The following is an 18,827-nucleotide window of genomic DNA, read 5'->3' as shown; positions in this document are numbered from 1 at the left end:
TTAAGTTCTCTTCATTTATTGGGTTTTACTGTGCTCAAATTGCTTTGTGAACTCAAACGAAATGAGTTCATAGATAAGTGTTTGAACTTAAATGGTTTGTTGCAATCTGTTTCCTTTAATGGTTGGAGTTATCTTAACTTACTGGGTTTTACAGTGCAGTAAATTAATTTGTCTTAGAAAACCAAAGTATTTATATAACCTTGTGTATGCTCATGGGTAATACCATATGGATATGAACTGTAGTAAATAGAACTATCAGCATTTTTAAAGCCACAATCTTAGTGTCTACATTGCAGTAACTGGTATTATGACTTAATAAATGTTACCATTTATCAAACATTCACAGTCAAACAGTTCCAGCCTGATGAAGGAAATGCCAGTTGGCTCATATTGTGTTGTACATATTTTGGCAGCGCGTTGTCCCAAATTCTACTGTAACTACATCAGACTAATCAATTTGTCTTCCAGTACACTTAAATGACAAGACATAAAACTCTTTTAGGCAAAGCTTGGCCCAATTCATCAACCCTCCAGTGTGTACATGGGAGGGGGGGTGTATCAAAAAGCAAACTCTTTGACTGTGGGCAGGAGAAGCCCCCTCGACTCTCCAAACGAAGCAGCTGTTTATCTTGGCAGTGCTAGTCACGGTCCACTGGGCCTGACTTTCTGCCCGCTCTCGGCCACTGTTTTTAGGCTGAAGTGGGCAGCGCCAGGGTAAACACATGAGCTCAACCCTCGCTGGGTCCTCAGTGGGTCTCTGCTAGGCTACCAGAAGCCACAAGCCAGGGTAAACAGCAGCTACACGACTAATAACAAGGGAATCCCACTGGTCGGAGAGCAAGCTGGCGAGAAACTGTGCTAGTGGGCTAGCGAGCCTGTCATCAAACGCTAAACACCTAACTACCAGCAAAACATTATGGCTGGCAAAAGTCAAAGCGTGAGCGCAAAGGAGCAACTTGTCATCATGCTACGAGACAGAGCGTCTATGCTTTCTGCTCTGCGTCTCGCTAAAAAAAGTGAGACAGTCTCGGTCTCAGAGCTATTACAGTTGCCATCATTTCAAATAAACAGTCGTGCTTCCAAATAAGCGTGCTTTTTTTCTTTTCTGTGGCTCTAAAGAAAATATCACTGAAGTCTACCACTAATCAAATGTGAAGTAAACGGTGCCACAAAGTCTTATTCAAACCGGTTATAAAGTCGCGCATGGCTTCGGAGCGTCTACACACAGGAGCCCAGTGAAATCAGCCTCATGCTGTAATTTAGCAAAGAGAAACAGGTGGGTCTGCACACACTGAATTATAGTATTTAGATAAATAATTTCTCCCCTTAAGTTCCACTTTCGCAAACCGCAAACCAGAGGAGGCCGATATGGAGAAGCACATCAGGATTACTAATAAAACCACACTTTCCTTCTCATAACTCGGTAATATACAGCAAAGTCCTGACAGCGCCATATATATATTTTTTTGTGATATAAAATGGAAAGCATGGGGTCGTGACTCCTGGTGGTTGTTTTGGAAATCATATTCTCCTACTAAATTTATGAGCTTGGAAACGTTTTACAGTCCTACTAATGCACTTGTCATTGCTTATCTATGAAGCAGAACGAATGATGTGTGTGAGAGGAGAAGCGAGTAACTCCAAACCTACAACTTCTGTCCAACAAAAGCTATTAGACGGGATGTCTTCTTGTAATAAGTAACATAAGTAGCGAGTCTTTTGGACAGTGATGGAGTGGTAGAAGTTAATGGTGGGATGTAGTGTTGTTTTAACTCGATCAGTGAAGGATCCGGTGGGTTGTGGGCTGCATAATAAGCTGTTTGGTTGTAAAAGGTATACCTGCATGACATGAAATCAAATGTATACCTGAGTTGTTTAACTCACAAGATGCTCAACTAATAGTAAAAAATGATGGTTTGAGTTGACTGACTGTAGGTTATTGGGTGTTTTACATCACAGGCTCATTCTGAAAACGTCAAGTGCCTATATATGTTTCTGGACACTGCAAATTATGTAGCCAGAGGTACGCATGGCTGCATTTCTTTTTTTAAAATGAACAATACGGGGTGGTATGACGCCGTTCTATGGAACAAAATCAATGCCAAAAGTATTAAAATAAAAAGCTTATCGAATAGTACAAGCTGAAAAAAAAAATTAATTGAATTGAATGAATTAATTTATTTAATTAACAGGGACAATGCACAAAGATTACATTAACCTCAAAGAGATAAGATGCATTGTGCCAGGTTGTAGCAGGATTGCTAATTTCCACCTGCAGTCCCCGGACAGGTTAAAATTAAAACAATAAAATCCATCTAAAAAGTCAGTTTAAAACATTTAGGCGCAATCACATATAAACTAAAACACTAACAACTCAAAAACATCTCACTCAGTGTGTGCAAATTTGATTGACAAAAACCGCCTCCTAGTCAGGCGTGAGAACATCTTGTAATTTGTACATGTGATTATTTCAGTTGGGAGAGAATTCCATAGATTTGAGGCTTTATAAATAAAAGAGGATTGACCAAAAGAGGTCTTGCGTCTAGGGACAATACATTCCCCTCTTACTATAGATCGCGATTTGGAATTTTAAAAAAATGTTAACGATGGAGCAGAAAGATTGTAAATAATTTTAAAAACAAAACAAATACTGGAATATTTAATAATATTATCAAAACTTAAGAGACTATGTTTTTTTTAAGATGTTGCAGTGATGGTACAACCGAGGCTTTTTATCATGAATTTTAAAGTGCTCTCTTGTATAATGATTCCAACGGTGTTAAAGATGATTAACATGCCTGAGACCAGCTTGTTATACAGTACAACAAATGTGGAACAATCATAGTATTTAAATACATACCAGAGGCCCCATATGTCAGAGAATCTCTGATATGTTTAAAATTACTTAGATTAAATCTCAGTATGGTAGCAAGCAATTAACAACTGCCTGCATTTTAATGACATGAATTGCCAGGGTTTTGTATTTTTAGGGCCTGAAGTTTAACACAGCTGTTTATTTAAGCTGTGAATAGTTCAATTAAAATATGTCAAAGACGTTTTCATGCTTAAAAATACAATAATTCATATTCAATTTCCAGATTTCATGTATAATGTTCAGGACAGTTTTCAGTTCATTTTATTTCAGTTCAAAAATTCAGTGGATCAAATTCGGCTGTTAAAATACAACATTGATAATATTAAATGCTACTTTTGTGCCGTTATTAGCTTTTTTCCTCACATATTGACTTGTATAAAAATCTTAAATTGGTCCACCTGCTAGTAAAAATTAATGCAGCTGGAGATTTCAATCTGCAATCTATATTGCTTGTCCTGCAGTTCCCGGAAGTAATGTCAAATTTTGAGAGCTGAATTTGATCCACTGAATTTGTGGAAGCGAATTTTTGAACTGAAATAAAATGAACTGAAGATTAAGTATTTTTCACTGAATATTTCTTAGGTGAAATCTGGAAATTGAATATGAAATATTGAATTTATAAGTATGGAAATGTGTTTGAAATATTTTTAGTTGAAATATTTACAGCTTAAATAAACAGCTGTGTTAAATTTTAGGCCCCAAAATACAAACCCTGGCAATACAAGTCATGAAAATTCAAGCAGTTGTTAATTCAATGTATTATTTTTTTTTCAGTTTGTGCTATTTTTATTTTAATATTTTTGGCATTGATTTTGTTCCATACCGTTTCACTTTGCGCTCAATAGCTGACCGCTAACCTCCGTGTGGAGGGCTTTCTCATTGCAGCCAGTTTGTTCAGTTAGCTCCTCTCTGCGTCTCAAGTCTGCCGACGTACATGACGAGTTTACCATGACGACAAGGTTCGTGTCCGGGGAAGAGCGGTTCCAGAAATCAGGTAAGACAAAAACAGAATCCAAAAAATAAAATAAAGAAGTAAATAACAGGGTGAGAATGTGGTAAAATCTGAAAACATGGTAAAAATGTTTCTTTTTTTTCTGGATTGCATTTGTAAATCGTTGGTTGGGTTTAGGGAAGTGGGCGGGCGAATCAATCGATAAAATTGGTTGGGTTTAGGGAAGGAGGAGGGTGGGCCAGTCGATTGGTCGGTCAGTCAGTCATTCAGTCAGTCAAACAGTCAGTCAACAGTGTCCTCTGGTGGGTTTAAGCAAGAACAGCAGGCGCGAATGGCACTCGCGAAAGAACTTTGAGATATAATAAAAAGCAGACAGCAGCCTCTCTTGGATTTACAACAACAAAAACTGCAACAATACATACCTCCCGGGATGTATTTCGTGGTCTCCAGAAACGTATATAGGACTATGTTTTTAGAATGAGCCTGGGTTGCTATTTTATTAAACGCTTTTCTGCCCTCCATGACCTTAAAGTTCCTGTGAAGTGATTTGAAACGTGTATATTTAAAGGTGCTGTATGCGAGTTGACTCTTCTAAGGCATACAAATACCATAATATTGTTGCAGATGTTTAAAAAAAACATGCTAAGTGAACATTCTTGTTCATCTGAAAAACAATGCTAAAGTCAGATATTCTGCTTTGAAAATGTGCTTAACGTGCCAGAATGTATGTCTTTGTTTTGGTCCCTTTTAACCCGCCAATTTCCAGTTTAGCCAATTTCCAGTTTTTATTTCAGCACCCCGGGTTGCCTTGGTGGAAAACCACGTATTTGATTTATTCAGTCAAGAAAACTCTAAAAGAATATATACTTGACCAAAATATGACCTCTGGTGGACAGTAGCGGACACTTAAATAAGATGTAGATTCAGAGTTGTACATAAGGTTATTAATTAGCAATTATATATACATTACAAACGTAAACATTAGTTGAGCAAATTACACTGTAACCCTGTGTCATAACAACATGCTGCGTGACGAGATTTGCATTGAAAAGCAATTTGGCTGTTTGCACCAGACGCAACACATTACAAATTCAAGAACAGTCATTCAGAAGCACAGAATAGTGCACTTACTGCACTTCAACAAAATAGTAAGGTTATACTACGATATAATTAATACATATTAACCTCTTTACAGACCCCCTAGTTTTTCTAGGGGGCCTTGTGCCAATGCACACCTCCCACCAGTGCTGATATACCGCCATATTGCACTGCTACTCGCGTGAAATTACTCATATACATACATACATACATACATACATACATACATACATATATATATATATATATATATAGATATATATATATATATATATATATACATATATATATATATATATATATATATATATATATACATATATATATATATATATATATATATATATATATATATATATATATATATATATATATATATATATATATATAAATAATAATTAGGCAAGTTATTGTATAATGATGGTTTGTTCCGTAGACTATTAAAAAAATTACCTTAAAGCGGCTAATAATTTTGACCTTAAAATGGAAAAAAAAAATTCAAAACTGCTTTTATTCTAGTCGAAATAAAAGAAATAAAAGCTTCGCCAGAAGAAAAAATATTATCAGACATACTGTGAACATTTCCTTGCTCTGTTAAACATCATTAGGGAAATATATATATATAAAAAAAAAAAAAATTAAGGTCAAAGGGGGGCTAATTTAATATGAAATGTACACACATTTTCCTTTAAATCTAGTCAATCTAGCTACCCATCCCTTTTTGTTAAATGTTGTAATTTCTTATATTTTGTGTGACTCACTTATGCATTTTCTTATGGAAAGAATAAATAATTGAGTTTTTAGCTCTTTAAGCTCTGTAGTGGTTGAATGCACACTTTCCACCAAATGACTCTCTGAAATGATGTCACTTTCTTTTTTCCCTTCTTTTATTGTCCCTGATTATTCTCTGAGAATAGTTCACTTCGGACTCAATGACATACAGCACAAAGATTGCCATGAAAAACTATGATTAAAGTAATCATCTATTGAATCTAGCTCACAAAGAGTACATTCACACACAAATGCAGACGCAGTTGTGGGTGGCCATACAGATGCAGCATTCATGTCGTCTCCATAGTAAAAAGGAAAAGGTTTGATCGTTTACTGTGTTGCTTGCTGTCTATTCATATTGTTAATATGTCATTATTGCTGCTCTTATACAGCTGCTGAGGCAAATGTTAGTGCAAAAGCAATTAGTCAGACCTTACTGAACAAATTTGTCCCTTGCCTTGTCCCTTGACTGCTGCTTGTAGTGCTACCTGCAAAAAAAACAAAACAAAAAAAAAACAAGACAAGTTAATAATAAGAAAAGCATATGAGTAACAAGATTTACCAGTTATGTGATTATTTTATCAATGTTTTCAATATTTTTTCATTAGCAGGATTTTCTAGAATTGAAAGGTATAATGTCACAGTTCAATAAAATAAAATAAAATAAAATAAAATAAAATAAAATAAAAGTGAGATTAAAAAAAATTCTAGAAGATTCTAGATTGTAAGGTATAAAGTCACACTTCAATAAAATTAAATATAAAAATTTAAAAGTAAAATAAAATAAAAGTGAGATTTACAAAAAAACTAGAATTGTAAGATATAATGTCACACTTCAATGAAATAAAATAAAATAAAATAAAATAAAAGTGAGATTAAAAAAAATCTAGAAGATTCTAGATTGTAAGGTATAATGTCACACTTCAATAAAATTAAATTAAAAAAATTAAAAATAAAATAAAATAAAAGTGAGATTTAAAAAAAATCTAGAATTGTAAGATATAATGTCACACTTCAATAAAATAAAATAAAATAAAATAAATAAAAGTAAAAAATTTTAAAAAGTTTTTTTCTAGAATTGTAAGGTATAAAGTTACATTTCAATAAAATAAAATAAAGTAAAATAAAATAAAATAAAAGTGAGATTTAAAAAAAGTTTTCTTCAATTGTATAATGTAATACTTCAATAAAATAAAATAAAATAATAAAATAAAATAAAATAAAAATAGGATTTTAAAAAATTTATTATCAAGAATTGTCAGGTATATTGTCACACTTCAATAAAATAAAAATAATATAAAATAAAATATTTTTTGACAGCAGTCACATTTTGAGATATAAAGTCATTTATCTGTTGTTTGTCATATAAGTCATTAAGTACCATGGGATGTTTTTTTTTTTTTTTTTTTTAACAGAAATGTGTTCCCATATTTGTGAGATCCCAAGAAATGTCATTCTATAATCTTATGAAATTAATAATACACACATTTTGTCTAATAATATCTTAAAACTGTTGAATTTGACTCATTTTGATTCCATTCATCTGTTCTCCGAGTCTGGCAGGAGCACATTTAGCTTAGCTTAGCATAAAACATTGAATCGGATTAGACCATTAGCATCTCCCTTAAAAAATCTCTCATTCTGAAGTAATAATTAATGAACTTTGCTGCTGTATCATGGATGCAGCAGACAAAAATGACATTATGATATATTGATATATTATAATCATATTATTAGTCTCCAGCTAGGTAATTAGGTAACTATGCTGCATCATATTATTATGCCTACAGCAGACATAGTATGGCAGCAAAGTTGCTTGATTATTACACTTAAATAAAAGAGTGTAGTTCCTGTAAAAATAGCAACTTTTCATTTTCTGTCAGTCTTAGTACAAAATGTAACTATAGTAAATTCAAGCTTAAATGGGAAAACTATCAAAAACTTTATTTTAATATTTTGAGCAAGATGCTAATGGTCTAATCTGATTCAATGATCTATGCTAAGCTACGTTTACACAATTGTTTGGGTCTTTAAGTTAATGTTGCAAATACAAATACTTTTGTATACAAATAATGTTGCACATACAAACACTTTTTTAAACCTTTATCCTTACCTCCCTTCCAATTTCAACACTGTTAACACACACCAGTCTCTCCACCACATCAAACTGGTAGGAAATCGGTAGGAACACCAACTTTCATTGTATATTCAGGAAGTGCCATGGGAAGTTAAGTAACTTCCGTAGTAACCTCAGAACATGTGGTTCCACCAAAGCTCAACACCACACCTCTAAATCTAATTCATCTTTTGTTTTGAAATCTAAAGAAGAAATATATAAACTACTAACCCTCCTTATTGACTCCTAGACACCCTTTCAGCTCTTGAAGAGAGATGGTCTTGTCCTTGTTAAGGTCGCAGTAGTCTGTGAACTTGCGGGCACACCTCTTAGGTTTGGCTTTTTTCTTCACATAACGCTTGAAGGGCTTCATCTCCTTCTTGTTGATATCGTGACTGCCGTTATTATCCAGCTGGGCAAAGTACCAGTGAACCACCCGTTCCTCCAGTGTGTGGCTTGGGTCAGGCTCAACAAACCTGGAACAGAAACAATCCAGTTTGTCTCTGTCTTTCTTTTTTTATTTTCCTAATGATTCTTTTTAGGGGTTTGAGCACGTAGGGATGAAACCCTATTGTATTTGTTAGGATTATTATTATTATTATTATTATTATTTTATTTTTATTTTTTTTTCTTTAGCCGTAATGCGGAACACCCAGATGAAACCGTAAGAGATTTGAAACTTAGTCAGTTGGTCCAAATAGTTAACCGCTACTCAAATACCATGACTCGCCCAAATCGGACAATAGGTGGTGCTAAAAACATTGATTTTTCAACATCTATGGCTGCCATTCGTAGACCATTTTTCATAGACTTAATAATTTTACATATTTGGAATCCTTGGGTCAGCCCAAACAAAAATGGAGTCACTCGGATTTTCTCTACGACACACCGTTTTTCTGCTATATATTGAGATTTGTCCGAAACCTAATTTTGTGAACTAGTCCTAGGTTTTTCTGACCGAAACCAAACTAGTTCAGAAAAATTCTCTGGACATAGAATATCAATAATTATTTTAAAAAGTAAAAATTTATATTTTTGCACGAAACAGTAAACAAAAAAAGTTCCATGCTAATCGAAGCTAATTGGTTATTGTAGCTATAACTTTTGAACAGAATGAGATATGTGGCGTAAACATGTAAGAGCCCCTAACCTTACAACCGTTGCTTGAAATTTGCCATGCCGTGTCTTTGTCCAAGTTGTTGTGACATACTATAAAGACACTGGCATATCTCAAAAAAACATGGCCGCCAATAACCATTTAATATTGAACAGCCATTAAACAAGGTTTACGGTGGGCGATTAGAACGAAACTTGATGGGCATGTTCGACTCATGGTACTAGAGCTCTGTAAAAATGTTGAAAGAAATCAGCCACTAGAGGCGATTTTGAGTTTTTTAAGGTTGTAATTAATTGTTTATTACACAACTTTTCACAAAGGCACACACAATGCATGTCATATGATAGGCCTGCTGAAACTGAACAATTTGACACAACAACCACTCATATCACTCAAACCGTCCATTAAAGATTCATCAATATATGAAAAAAACTACTTTTGTAAACTAGTCCCTGGTTTTTGATCAATTGCCATGAAACCAGTGTAGTGGTAATTTCTAGACTGAGTAGATCAATAATTGTTGAAAAAAAAGTTTAACTTTCCACTGTGGATAGATGTAAAAGGCTCAATTACGAAAGAAAAGTTTCTTTATAGACCTGCACGCCTATTAACGTGTAAAGAAAAACAATGTACACATGTGACATGATTGTAAACAGGTGTGCAAAATTTTGTAGAGATCACACAATAAGTGGAACTACAACAGTGGAAGAGGTCTCAAAACAGCAGTTTCAGTGTCTTTATGCTTATTTCAGTGGTTCAGTTACCATTTTAGCCACTAGATGACAGCGCAAGACCACCTTTTGCGGCTGCATGTGCTTTTCAAAGCAAAATAAAATAAAAATAGAAAAAAATGCTGATTTTACACAGCTTTCACAAATTCACTTGATCTACATATCATATGGTAGATTTACTCTTTCTGGGCAGCTTTTCACCCAAGACATCCGCTGTCAATCAAATAGCTTAATAAATAATTTATATTACATCACTAATATACATTCTTCCAATCTATTTATATAATAGTTTAACCATAACATTTTTTTGCTTGTGTGTCAACATGATGTCCATTGACAATGTGCTTTAATATCAGCCATAAATTCTGACTTGATCAGCTTTTATTTTCTTTTAATAATAATGCAACTTCAAAAGTTTCAGATATTTTTCAAGGAATAGTTTGTCTAAAATGAAAATTACCTCATCATTTACTCTCCCTTAAAACTGCGATTTTAAATATCTCTGAGTTTCTTTCTTCTGTTGAACAAAAAAGACGATATTTTTAAGAACGCTGGTTGCAGCCACTAGGGGAAATTTAGAGTTTTTTTTTTTTTTTTGAGGTTGTAATTGATTGTTTATAACACAACTTTTTCACAAAGGGACACACAATGCATATCATATGATAGGCCTGCTGAAACTGAACAATTTGACACAACAACCACTCATATCACTCAAACCGTCCATTAAAGATTCATCAATATATGAAAAAAAACTACTTTTGTAAACTAGTCCCTGGTTTTTGATCAATTGCCATGAAACCAGTGTAGTGGTAATTTCTAGACTGAGTAGATCAATAATTATTGAAAAAAAGTTTAACTTTCCACTGTGGATAGCTGTAAAAGGCTCAATTATGAAAGAAAAGTTTCTTTATAGACCTGCATGCCTATTAACGTGTAAAGAAAAAACAATGTACACATGTGACATGATTGTAAACAGGTGTGCAAAATTTTGTAGAGATCACACAATAGGTGGAACTACAACAGTGGAAGAGGTCTCAAAACAGCAGTTTCAGTGTCTTCATGCTTATTTCAGTGGTTCAGTTACCATTTTAGCCACTAGATGACAGCGCAAAACCACCTTTTGCGGCTGCATGTGCTTTTCAAAGCAAAATAAAATAAAAATAGAAAAAAAATGCTGATTTTACACAGCTTTCACAAATTCACTTGATCTACATATCATATGGTAGATTTACTCTTTCTGGGCAGCTTTTCACCAAAGACATCTGCTGTCAATCAAATAGTTTAATAAATAATTTATATTACATCAATAATATACATTCTTACAATCTATTGATATAATAGTTTAACCATAACATTTTTTACCTGTGTGTCAACATGATGTCCATTGACAATGTGTTTTAATGTCAGCCATAAATTCTGACTTGATCAGCTTTTATTTTCTTTTAATAATAATGCAACTTCAAAAGTTTCAGATATTTTTCAAGGAATAGTTCGTCTAAAATGAAAATTACCTCATTTACTCTCCCTTAAAACTGCTATTTTAAATATCTCTGAGTTTCTTTCTTCTGTTGAACAAAAAAGACAATATTTTTAAGAATGCTGGTTGCAGCCACTAGGGGGGATTTAGAGTTTTTTTTTGAGGTTGTAATTGATTGTTTATTACACAACCTTTTCACAAAGGGACACACAATGCAAATCATATGATAGGCCTGCTGAAACTGAACAATTTGACACAACAACCACTCATATCACTCAAACCGTCCATTAAAGATTCATCAATATATGAAAAAAAAAAACTTTTGTAAACTAGTCCCTGGTTTTTGATCAATTGCCATGAAACCAGTGTTGTAGTAATTTCTAGACTGAGTAGATCAATAATTTTTTTTTAAAAAGTTTAACTTTCCACTAGCTGTAAAAGGCTCAATTATGAAAGTGTTTCTTTATGAAGCTGCATGCCTATTAATGTGTAAAGAAAAATAAAAACCTCATGAAATTTGTTGTAAACGTAACATATGATTGTAAACAGGTGTGCAAAAATTTGTAAAGATCACACAATAGGTGGCGGTATAACAGTAGAAGAGGTCTCAAAAACAGTAGTTTCAGTGTCTGTATGCTTATTTCAGTGGTTCAGTTACCATTTTAGCCACTAGATGACAGCGCAAGACCACCTATTGGTGCTGCCTGTGCTTTTCACAGCAAAATAAAATAAAACTACAAAAAAAAAAAAATATGCTGATTTTACAAAGCTTTTCACAAATTCACTTGATCTAGATATTATATGGTAGATTTACTCTTTCTGGGCAGCTTTTCCCCAAAACATCTGCTGTCAATCAAATAGCCTAATAAATAATTTATATTACATCACTAATATACATTCTTACAATCTATTGATATAATGGTTTAACCATAACATTTTCTTTTGCCTGTGTATCAACATTATGTCCATTGAGGATGTGTTTTAATGTCAGCCATAAATTCTGACTTGATCAGCTTTTATTTTCTTTTAATAATAATGCAACTTCAAAAGTTTCAGATATTTTTTAAGGAATAGTTCGTCTAAAATGAAAATGACCTCAACATTTACTCTCCCTTAAAAATGGGGTTTTAAATATCTCTGGGTTTCTTTCTTCTATTGAACAAAAAAGACGATATTTTTAAGAATGCTGGTTGCCGGTAACCATCAACGTTGATAGTAGGAAAATGCAAACGATGGAAGTCAAAGGGTAGCTGCAATCAGCATTCTTCAAAATAAAGACATTTGTGTCTAACAGAGGAAAGAAACTCAAACAGTTTTGAAACAAGTGAAGGATGAGTAAATGATGACAGAATTAAAATTTCAGAATAAACTCTGCCTTTAAGTGATTTTTCCAACATTTTATTCCAAGATTTAGGTCTCTATACAGCTTGCCTCTCTTTAACCAGAGGGATGTAAAACTAAATTGAAATACCCAGAAGCTGCATCAAAGGCTTTCCAAATGCTTCACAAAAAGATTTACAAGGGCTCCAATTCTCAAGCATTCCGATCATTAACTTCCATATGTTGAGCAAAAATAGAGCTGCGAGTCAAGAATTTAAAGAACGCAATGCCAACATGACTGCTAATTTGAATTACTTTATCAAGTTCTTACCTCCCACCACCAGAGGGGGTTGGCGAGTTGATAGCTTGCACCATGTCAGTAGTAAGGGCATCCAAAAGGCTTGTTATGAATTCCACTTTCTTTCCCTCTGGACACCCTGTAACATTTAGATAAACCACAAGCATTCCCATTTAGACGCAAACGAGATATTTCAAAATCAAAATAGTCTCAGAACAATTTGTTTTCAATTACACTCACAGTTAGGAGAGGGAAGCATTAATCTGTCTCAACAACAACAACAAAAATGCAACATATGATTGTGTTTTTCTAAAAGTCACATTTGATCCGTGTCTCAGCAGTTCAAAGACTGTATAATAAACAAAAAATGTAGCTTAAGTACACGTGTGAAATGTAAAGTAGCAAATAGGGTTGAGCGACAAGGTGACGAGGGCACTTTCGCAGACCACCGCAGCCCCTGTTAACTTTTACAACACATTGCTGAACACCTTGGGTAGCACTTTTTTTTTTTTTAACTGTCCCAGATGCTCGGCCACAACAGCATGCTAGAGTTGAGTCAACGTTTAGGCCTTAATTGTGTCTCTTAAGAGGCAACTTGAAACAGAAGAATGCAATAAAGTAATTTACATTTTTACTCGGGTTCATTTTAGCGCTGTGTCCTCTACCTCAGTCCTATTAACTTTCTTGATTTGCCAATTTCGCTGGCTCAGGGCAGTATGGGAGGTGGGGCCCTGTGGCTCGCCAGGTGACTTCAATTAGTATCTGTAAGGTTTGGACAAGTGTGATGACGTGCCGGCTCAGTGCTTCTCAGCCCGACTGTTAAATTAGAACATATGGAATCAAGACTCATCTTGTCAAGGTTGCCAAACTGTTTTGAACAGACATATGCTGCGTCTTATTTCACATACCATACCCTAAAAGTATGTTCTCTTTTGTGAAGGCTTGAGCTTTGAGACACACTACTGCATCGGTAATGAGTCCCTAGTTGTGTTTAGCGGTACACACGAGTGCACATCAGGATTTTGTCAAGTACGATGCGATCCTGGAACATCATTTTTGTTTGAAAATGTAATCCATATCTATTCCTTACCCCTAAACCCACTATAACTGTAAATTATTCCCAAAATCAGAGGGAATTATAGTTGGATAACAGTGTAAAAGTGCATAAACCATAAGCCTAAACACTAAACCAATCCCTTAATTCTGATTGGCTGATTGGAATGTTGTTCCAGGATCAAGGAACATGTCATGTGCTCCTTAGTGAAAACAGGTTGGCAGCACATGAGCAGCTTGAAGGCTCGTGCCCACCGGGATGTTTTTTGCTCACGCTTTTCGTCGACGTTTGACAACGTTTAACATACTGCATCAAAACCTTCCTATGCGAGGAATTTCTCAATTCCAAGATTGCAGAGAACGGACTTGCGTTCTTGTGGAGACTGGTCTTGCCAGGTGTCCTTGGAATAACGAACTCAGGGGACCGCGAGGACAGAGAACACCCCTGCTGAAAAATCCAGCTTAAACCTGCCTAGGCTGGTTGGCTGGTTTTAGCTGGTCGACCAGCCTGGTTTTAGAGGGGTTTTGGCCATTTCCAGGCTGGTTTCCAGCCATTTCCAGCCTGGTCTTAGCTGGTCAGGCTGGAAGATCTCATTTGAGAAATTAGATGCTACATTCTACCTGATGGTCACATGACCTTCACGAGTTTTAAATGGTAAATTATTTAAACATTACAGCCTTCATACAACGATTTATTGTTTTTTCCTTTTTCAAAAAATATACTTTGCATAAAAACATTATAAATATACTCAGCACAATATAAATAAAACAGATTTTAATACAAATTTCATCAAACAAACACCCTTAATGTGTTTATACCTTTATTAAGATGTTCATGGTGATGTTTACTTTAACCATTTCATTTAAGGAATCACCTGAAGTAAACAAAGTGATAGGCTATCTTTGAACTTTAATAATGAATCTAAATAAAATGCAGCGCTTCCCACTTCCAGTCGCAATGACTTCTGGGACTTCCAGAGCAAGTTCGGTGCTCAAGTCTGCATCGGTGCGTCCTCGATATCAAGATCACATTCGGGAAGTTTCATGCATCCTTCGTACTTGCAGTCTTGAGTATTGGAACTGAACTTAGGCAGCTGATGATGACGTTACATGAAAACACGAGGACGCAAGACTGCTGAAGAACGCATATTGAGAAACAGCCATTGTCTTGTTGGGCCCGCTACCCGGCCGCACCCCTATGGTTGAATTAAAAAATAAGAATAATATAATATTTTTTCATAAAATTAATCTATGATCTATTGTGCATAGTATTGTGAATAGTATATGCATTAGGATGCAGCATCAGACTTGGAAGCTCTGGTGTAGATCAGCCCTAAGTTTCTTTCTAAGAGTCTTTGGCCCGTGGAAATTTTTCTTTTGTTTTGTACATGGACCCGAAATTAGTTTCCCCTTCCATTCTTGAGTTGAAAGGATGAAACCTCTTCAGAAAAGACTCTTTGTTTTGGTGCCAGGTAGCACTCAAGTAGAGTACATAAAAATAATTTCACTAAAGTCCCCTCAGGCATTGACAGCACATCTCGGCCTCCCGCTGCTGTCCTCCCCAGTGGTCTACACCATCGTAAACTACACCACACATCTGTTGCCCAGTCAGGAGCCATGTTTTACTCAGTAAACTTACCAGATGGGGAATTAAAAAGGAGTTACGATAAAATTCTAAATGAAAGGGAAAGAAGTGAGAAGCCCCAGAAAGAATTGGAACGAGTGAAAGCCTAATATTTCAAGGGGAAACCGCCTTTAAATACTAACATGTGGTACTGCATATTCTGTACTTGATCCTGCAACCATTTGTCAAACATTATTAGCAAGCACCACAAGAAATCTCTCCTTACTTTAGAGAGCTGGATTTTTTTTAAACACAGAGATGAATACTATCTATAAGCAAATTCATGTCATTTGCAGAGAACCGAAGACACATCAGTAATACTGCTAATTACTGCGATTGAAAAATTAACAATAGGCTTTAATTCGGACAGGGGTGGCCAACCCTGTTCCTGGAGAGCCACCTTCCTGCAGATTTCAGTTGCTACCCATATCAAACACACCTGAACCAATTAATTAGGACCTGAACACCATGTGATAATTACAGGCAGGTGTGTTTGATATGGGTTGCAACTGAAATCTGCAGGAAGGTGGCTCTCCAGGAACAGGGTTGGCCACCCGTGAACTAGGAAATAACAATTTTAAGCAAACAATCAATACTATATTGTTGATATAGACACATTTCAGGTACAGCTCTTGGTTAACATATAGAACTTAAATGGCTATTTTTTTCATTCCCCTCCACAATTCCAGTGAATGCATATAAGTTACAACATTTTCTGATAACACTTATAATAAAATGTGCAAAAATACATACAGAACAGTGTAAAAGTATGCATACTGAAATGTCAGCCGCTCCACTCACCTGTCAGATCTCTGTCTCTGAATGGATCTTCCATCTCTGTATCTCGAGAGCGAGCTGCACTATCACACTCTGGTTTCTTATACCTGACAGACAACAAAGACATTAGGCAATTGGTTACTTAAAGTTACTGAGAATCCACTTTTGCTATTTTAAAGACCAAAAAATACGCTCTGCGCCGAGGCGCATGGTCTAACAGGGTTGAGCTTATTCTCTTAATGAGTTATGGGTGTATTTTGAGAATAAAACAATCTCATCTCCCATTCCTTTTAGGAGTCAGTTGCATCGCACCATGATGCATTTGCTATTTACATGGTGGATTTTGTAAGTGGAAAAACTGAACACTTCACTAGCGAGAAAACGGTCAAACACACCATCAGCAGGGCAAGAATGAGATTCTTTATTCATTCTTTATTTTCACTCTTTTCGTGGAAACGTGTTGTAGGCACAGACGTCCATTAGCCTACATAATTAATTTAGCTTGTTTTAAAGATTTGTTTCAAAAGTGTTTCTAAATACAGTTCTAATTTCCAGCAAATGAATAAATAAACAATAATAACGAAGTGTGTTCCAAAAAGTTATATCCAGGGCCAGATGGAATCTGTGGAAGTACTTTGCTATTTCTGCAGAGAATTTTGGTAAAAATCTGCGTATTACTGCGGCATTATTTTGGGAGTATCATATCTAAAACCTTAATATGTAAAATAAAAAGTAATATCTTTTTAACATTTATTTAATGTTTAAATTGCAAATTTAGATGCACTTTATTTGATAAACAAAGCAAGTCTCTCAAATATTATATCTACTAAAAGACAGAAAATATGACTGGACAAACTGCATTGTGTATAAATAAGATGTACATTTTCATATTAGCCAATAATATTACTGAAATTAATTTAAAAACGGAATAAATATAGATTTACACACATTTACTCAAGAAAATAAACAAAATTAATGATGGGCTAAAAATCTGCAGAAATCTGCAGAATTCGAGCGCAGATTCCGTGTGGGCCTAGTTATAACCAAATACACATGCTATCCTCCATATGGTCTAAAACAGGGGTCACCAATCTCAGTCCTGGAGGGTCGGTGTCCCTGCAGGGTTTAGCTCCAACTTGCCTCAACACACCTGCCTGAATGTTTCAAGTATACCTTGTAAGACCATGATCAGCTTGTTCAGGTGTGTTTGATTAGTGTTAGAGCTAAAATCTGTAGGACACCGGCCCTCCAGGAACAAGTTTGATGACCCCTGGTCTAAAACCTGACAGGTGGACAAATTTAAGCTTGGTTTTATTAATTTATTTTCTTGTCGGCTTAGTCATTTTATTAATCCAGGGTCGCCACAGCGGAAAGAACCACCAACTTATCCAGCACATTTTTACGCAGCGGATGCCCTTCCAGCCACAACCCATCTCTGGGAAACAAGCTTGTTTTTAATAAAACAAATATAAATATGCATATAATAAGTAATTCTAATAAAAATAATAACATTATTCAAAAGCAAATAGTCATAAATAAACTGAAAGATAAGTTTCTTCCCCGATAAGAAAAAGGCATGAAGGCAGTGGTTTTTATATAAAAAATAATTATTTTTGTGAATCCTTTAATTCTTTTTCATTTGTAAAGATATTTGTGTATTGCTGTACATCCTGTGTGTAATAAGCAATGTGTAAGGGAGGTGCATAACTAGGGCCAGAAGGAATCTGCCGAGGCGGAGAATTTCAAGTGGTGCTCGCTGCAGAGCCATTTGAGGAGAGCTTAGCTCCAACGAGGGGGAGCTTAAGCTTGAGCTCCACCTTTTTTGCACTTCTTCTACGAGTGATGTCACTGGGGGTAGGGTTAGGGGTGGGGTTGGTGTACGCATTAAAACAGCTTACAGGAGGAGGAGCGACAGCTCATGCTCCCCCTCGCTGGAGCTCAGCTCTCCTCAAATGGCTCTGCAGCGAGCACCCTCTCGAGATTTTTGGTAAAAATCTGCGAATTTCTGTGGAATTATTTTGGGAGTATCATAACTAAAACCTTAGTAAGTGAAATAAAAAAAATAATATCTCTTTAACTTATATTTAATGTTTAAAATTCAAATCCAATTAGATTCAATTTTTTTATTTGGAAAACAAAGCAAGTTTCTCATATAAAATAGTTACTAAAAGACAGAAAATATTACTGTACAAACTGCGTTGTATACAAATCAGATGAACATTTTCATATTAGTGTATAATATTACTGTACTTAATTTAAAAACTGAATAAATATAGATTTACACACATTTACTCAAGTAAATAACCAGAATTAATGATGGGCTAAAAATGTGTGGAAATCTGCAGAAAATCTGTGAAATCGCAGATTCTGTGTGGGCCTACACACAACTAACGCGCTTTGCGCTGGACTTTAGACCTGCTTTTAGCTGGTTTATTTTAGTTCCTTAAAATAGCGATGTGTCAACAATGCGCCTTAACACACCTCTTTTCTAGACCGAAACATTCATGAGTCCACAAAGTGCCGCAAATGGATTTGCTATTTAAACAACGTGGCGGAAAATGAGAAAATTAGGGTCTGAAAATAGCAACATGTCATAGAAACACATCTTGCGGCTTGTT

The 18,827-nt window shown here is 35.1% G+C and overlaps 1 protein-coding gene across 51 annotated transcripts in view; it reads right to left on the bottom strand.

The window, feature by feature from the left end:
- The window catches only part of smoc1 (SPARC related modular calcium binding 1), a 156,991-nt gene that overhangs the window by 14,687 nt on the left and 123,477 nt on the right, over positions 1 to 18,827 (bottom strand). For 17 of the 51 annotated variants that reach the window (XM_021467094.3, XM_068214310.2, XM_073926862.1 and 14 more), the window contains 4 exons: positions 16,234 to 16,316; positions 12,789 to 12,894; positions 8,044 to 8,288; positions 6,134 to 6,184 (listed from right to left, as the gene is read on the bottom strand). In XM_021467094.3, the coding sequence (XP_021322769.1) occupies positions 6,134 to 6,184; positions 8,044 to 8,288; positions 12,789 to 12,894; positions 16,234 to 16,316 (485 nt within the window). 51 annotated transcript variants of the gene reach the window in all.

Source organism: Danio rerio, chromosome 17 (assembly GCF_049306965.1).
Source record: "Danio rerio strain Tuebingen ecotype United States chromosome 17, GRCz12tu, whole genome shotgun sequence".
NCBI lineage: Eukaryota > Metazoa > Chordata > Actinopteri > Cypriniformes > Danionidae > Danio > Danio rerio.
The sequence above is the reverse complement of the archived record's forward strand: the minus strand, read 5'-3'. Positions and strand labels throughout refer to the sequence as shown.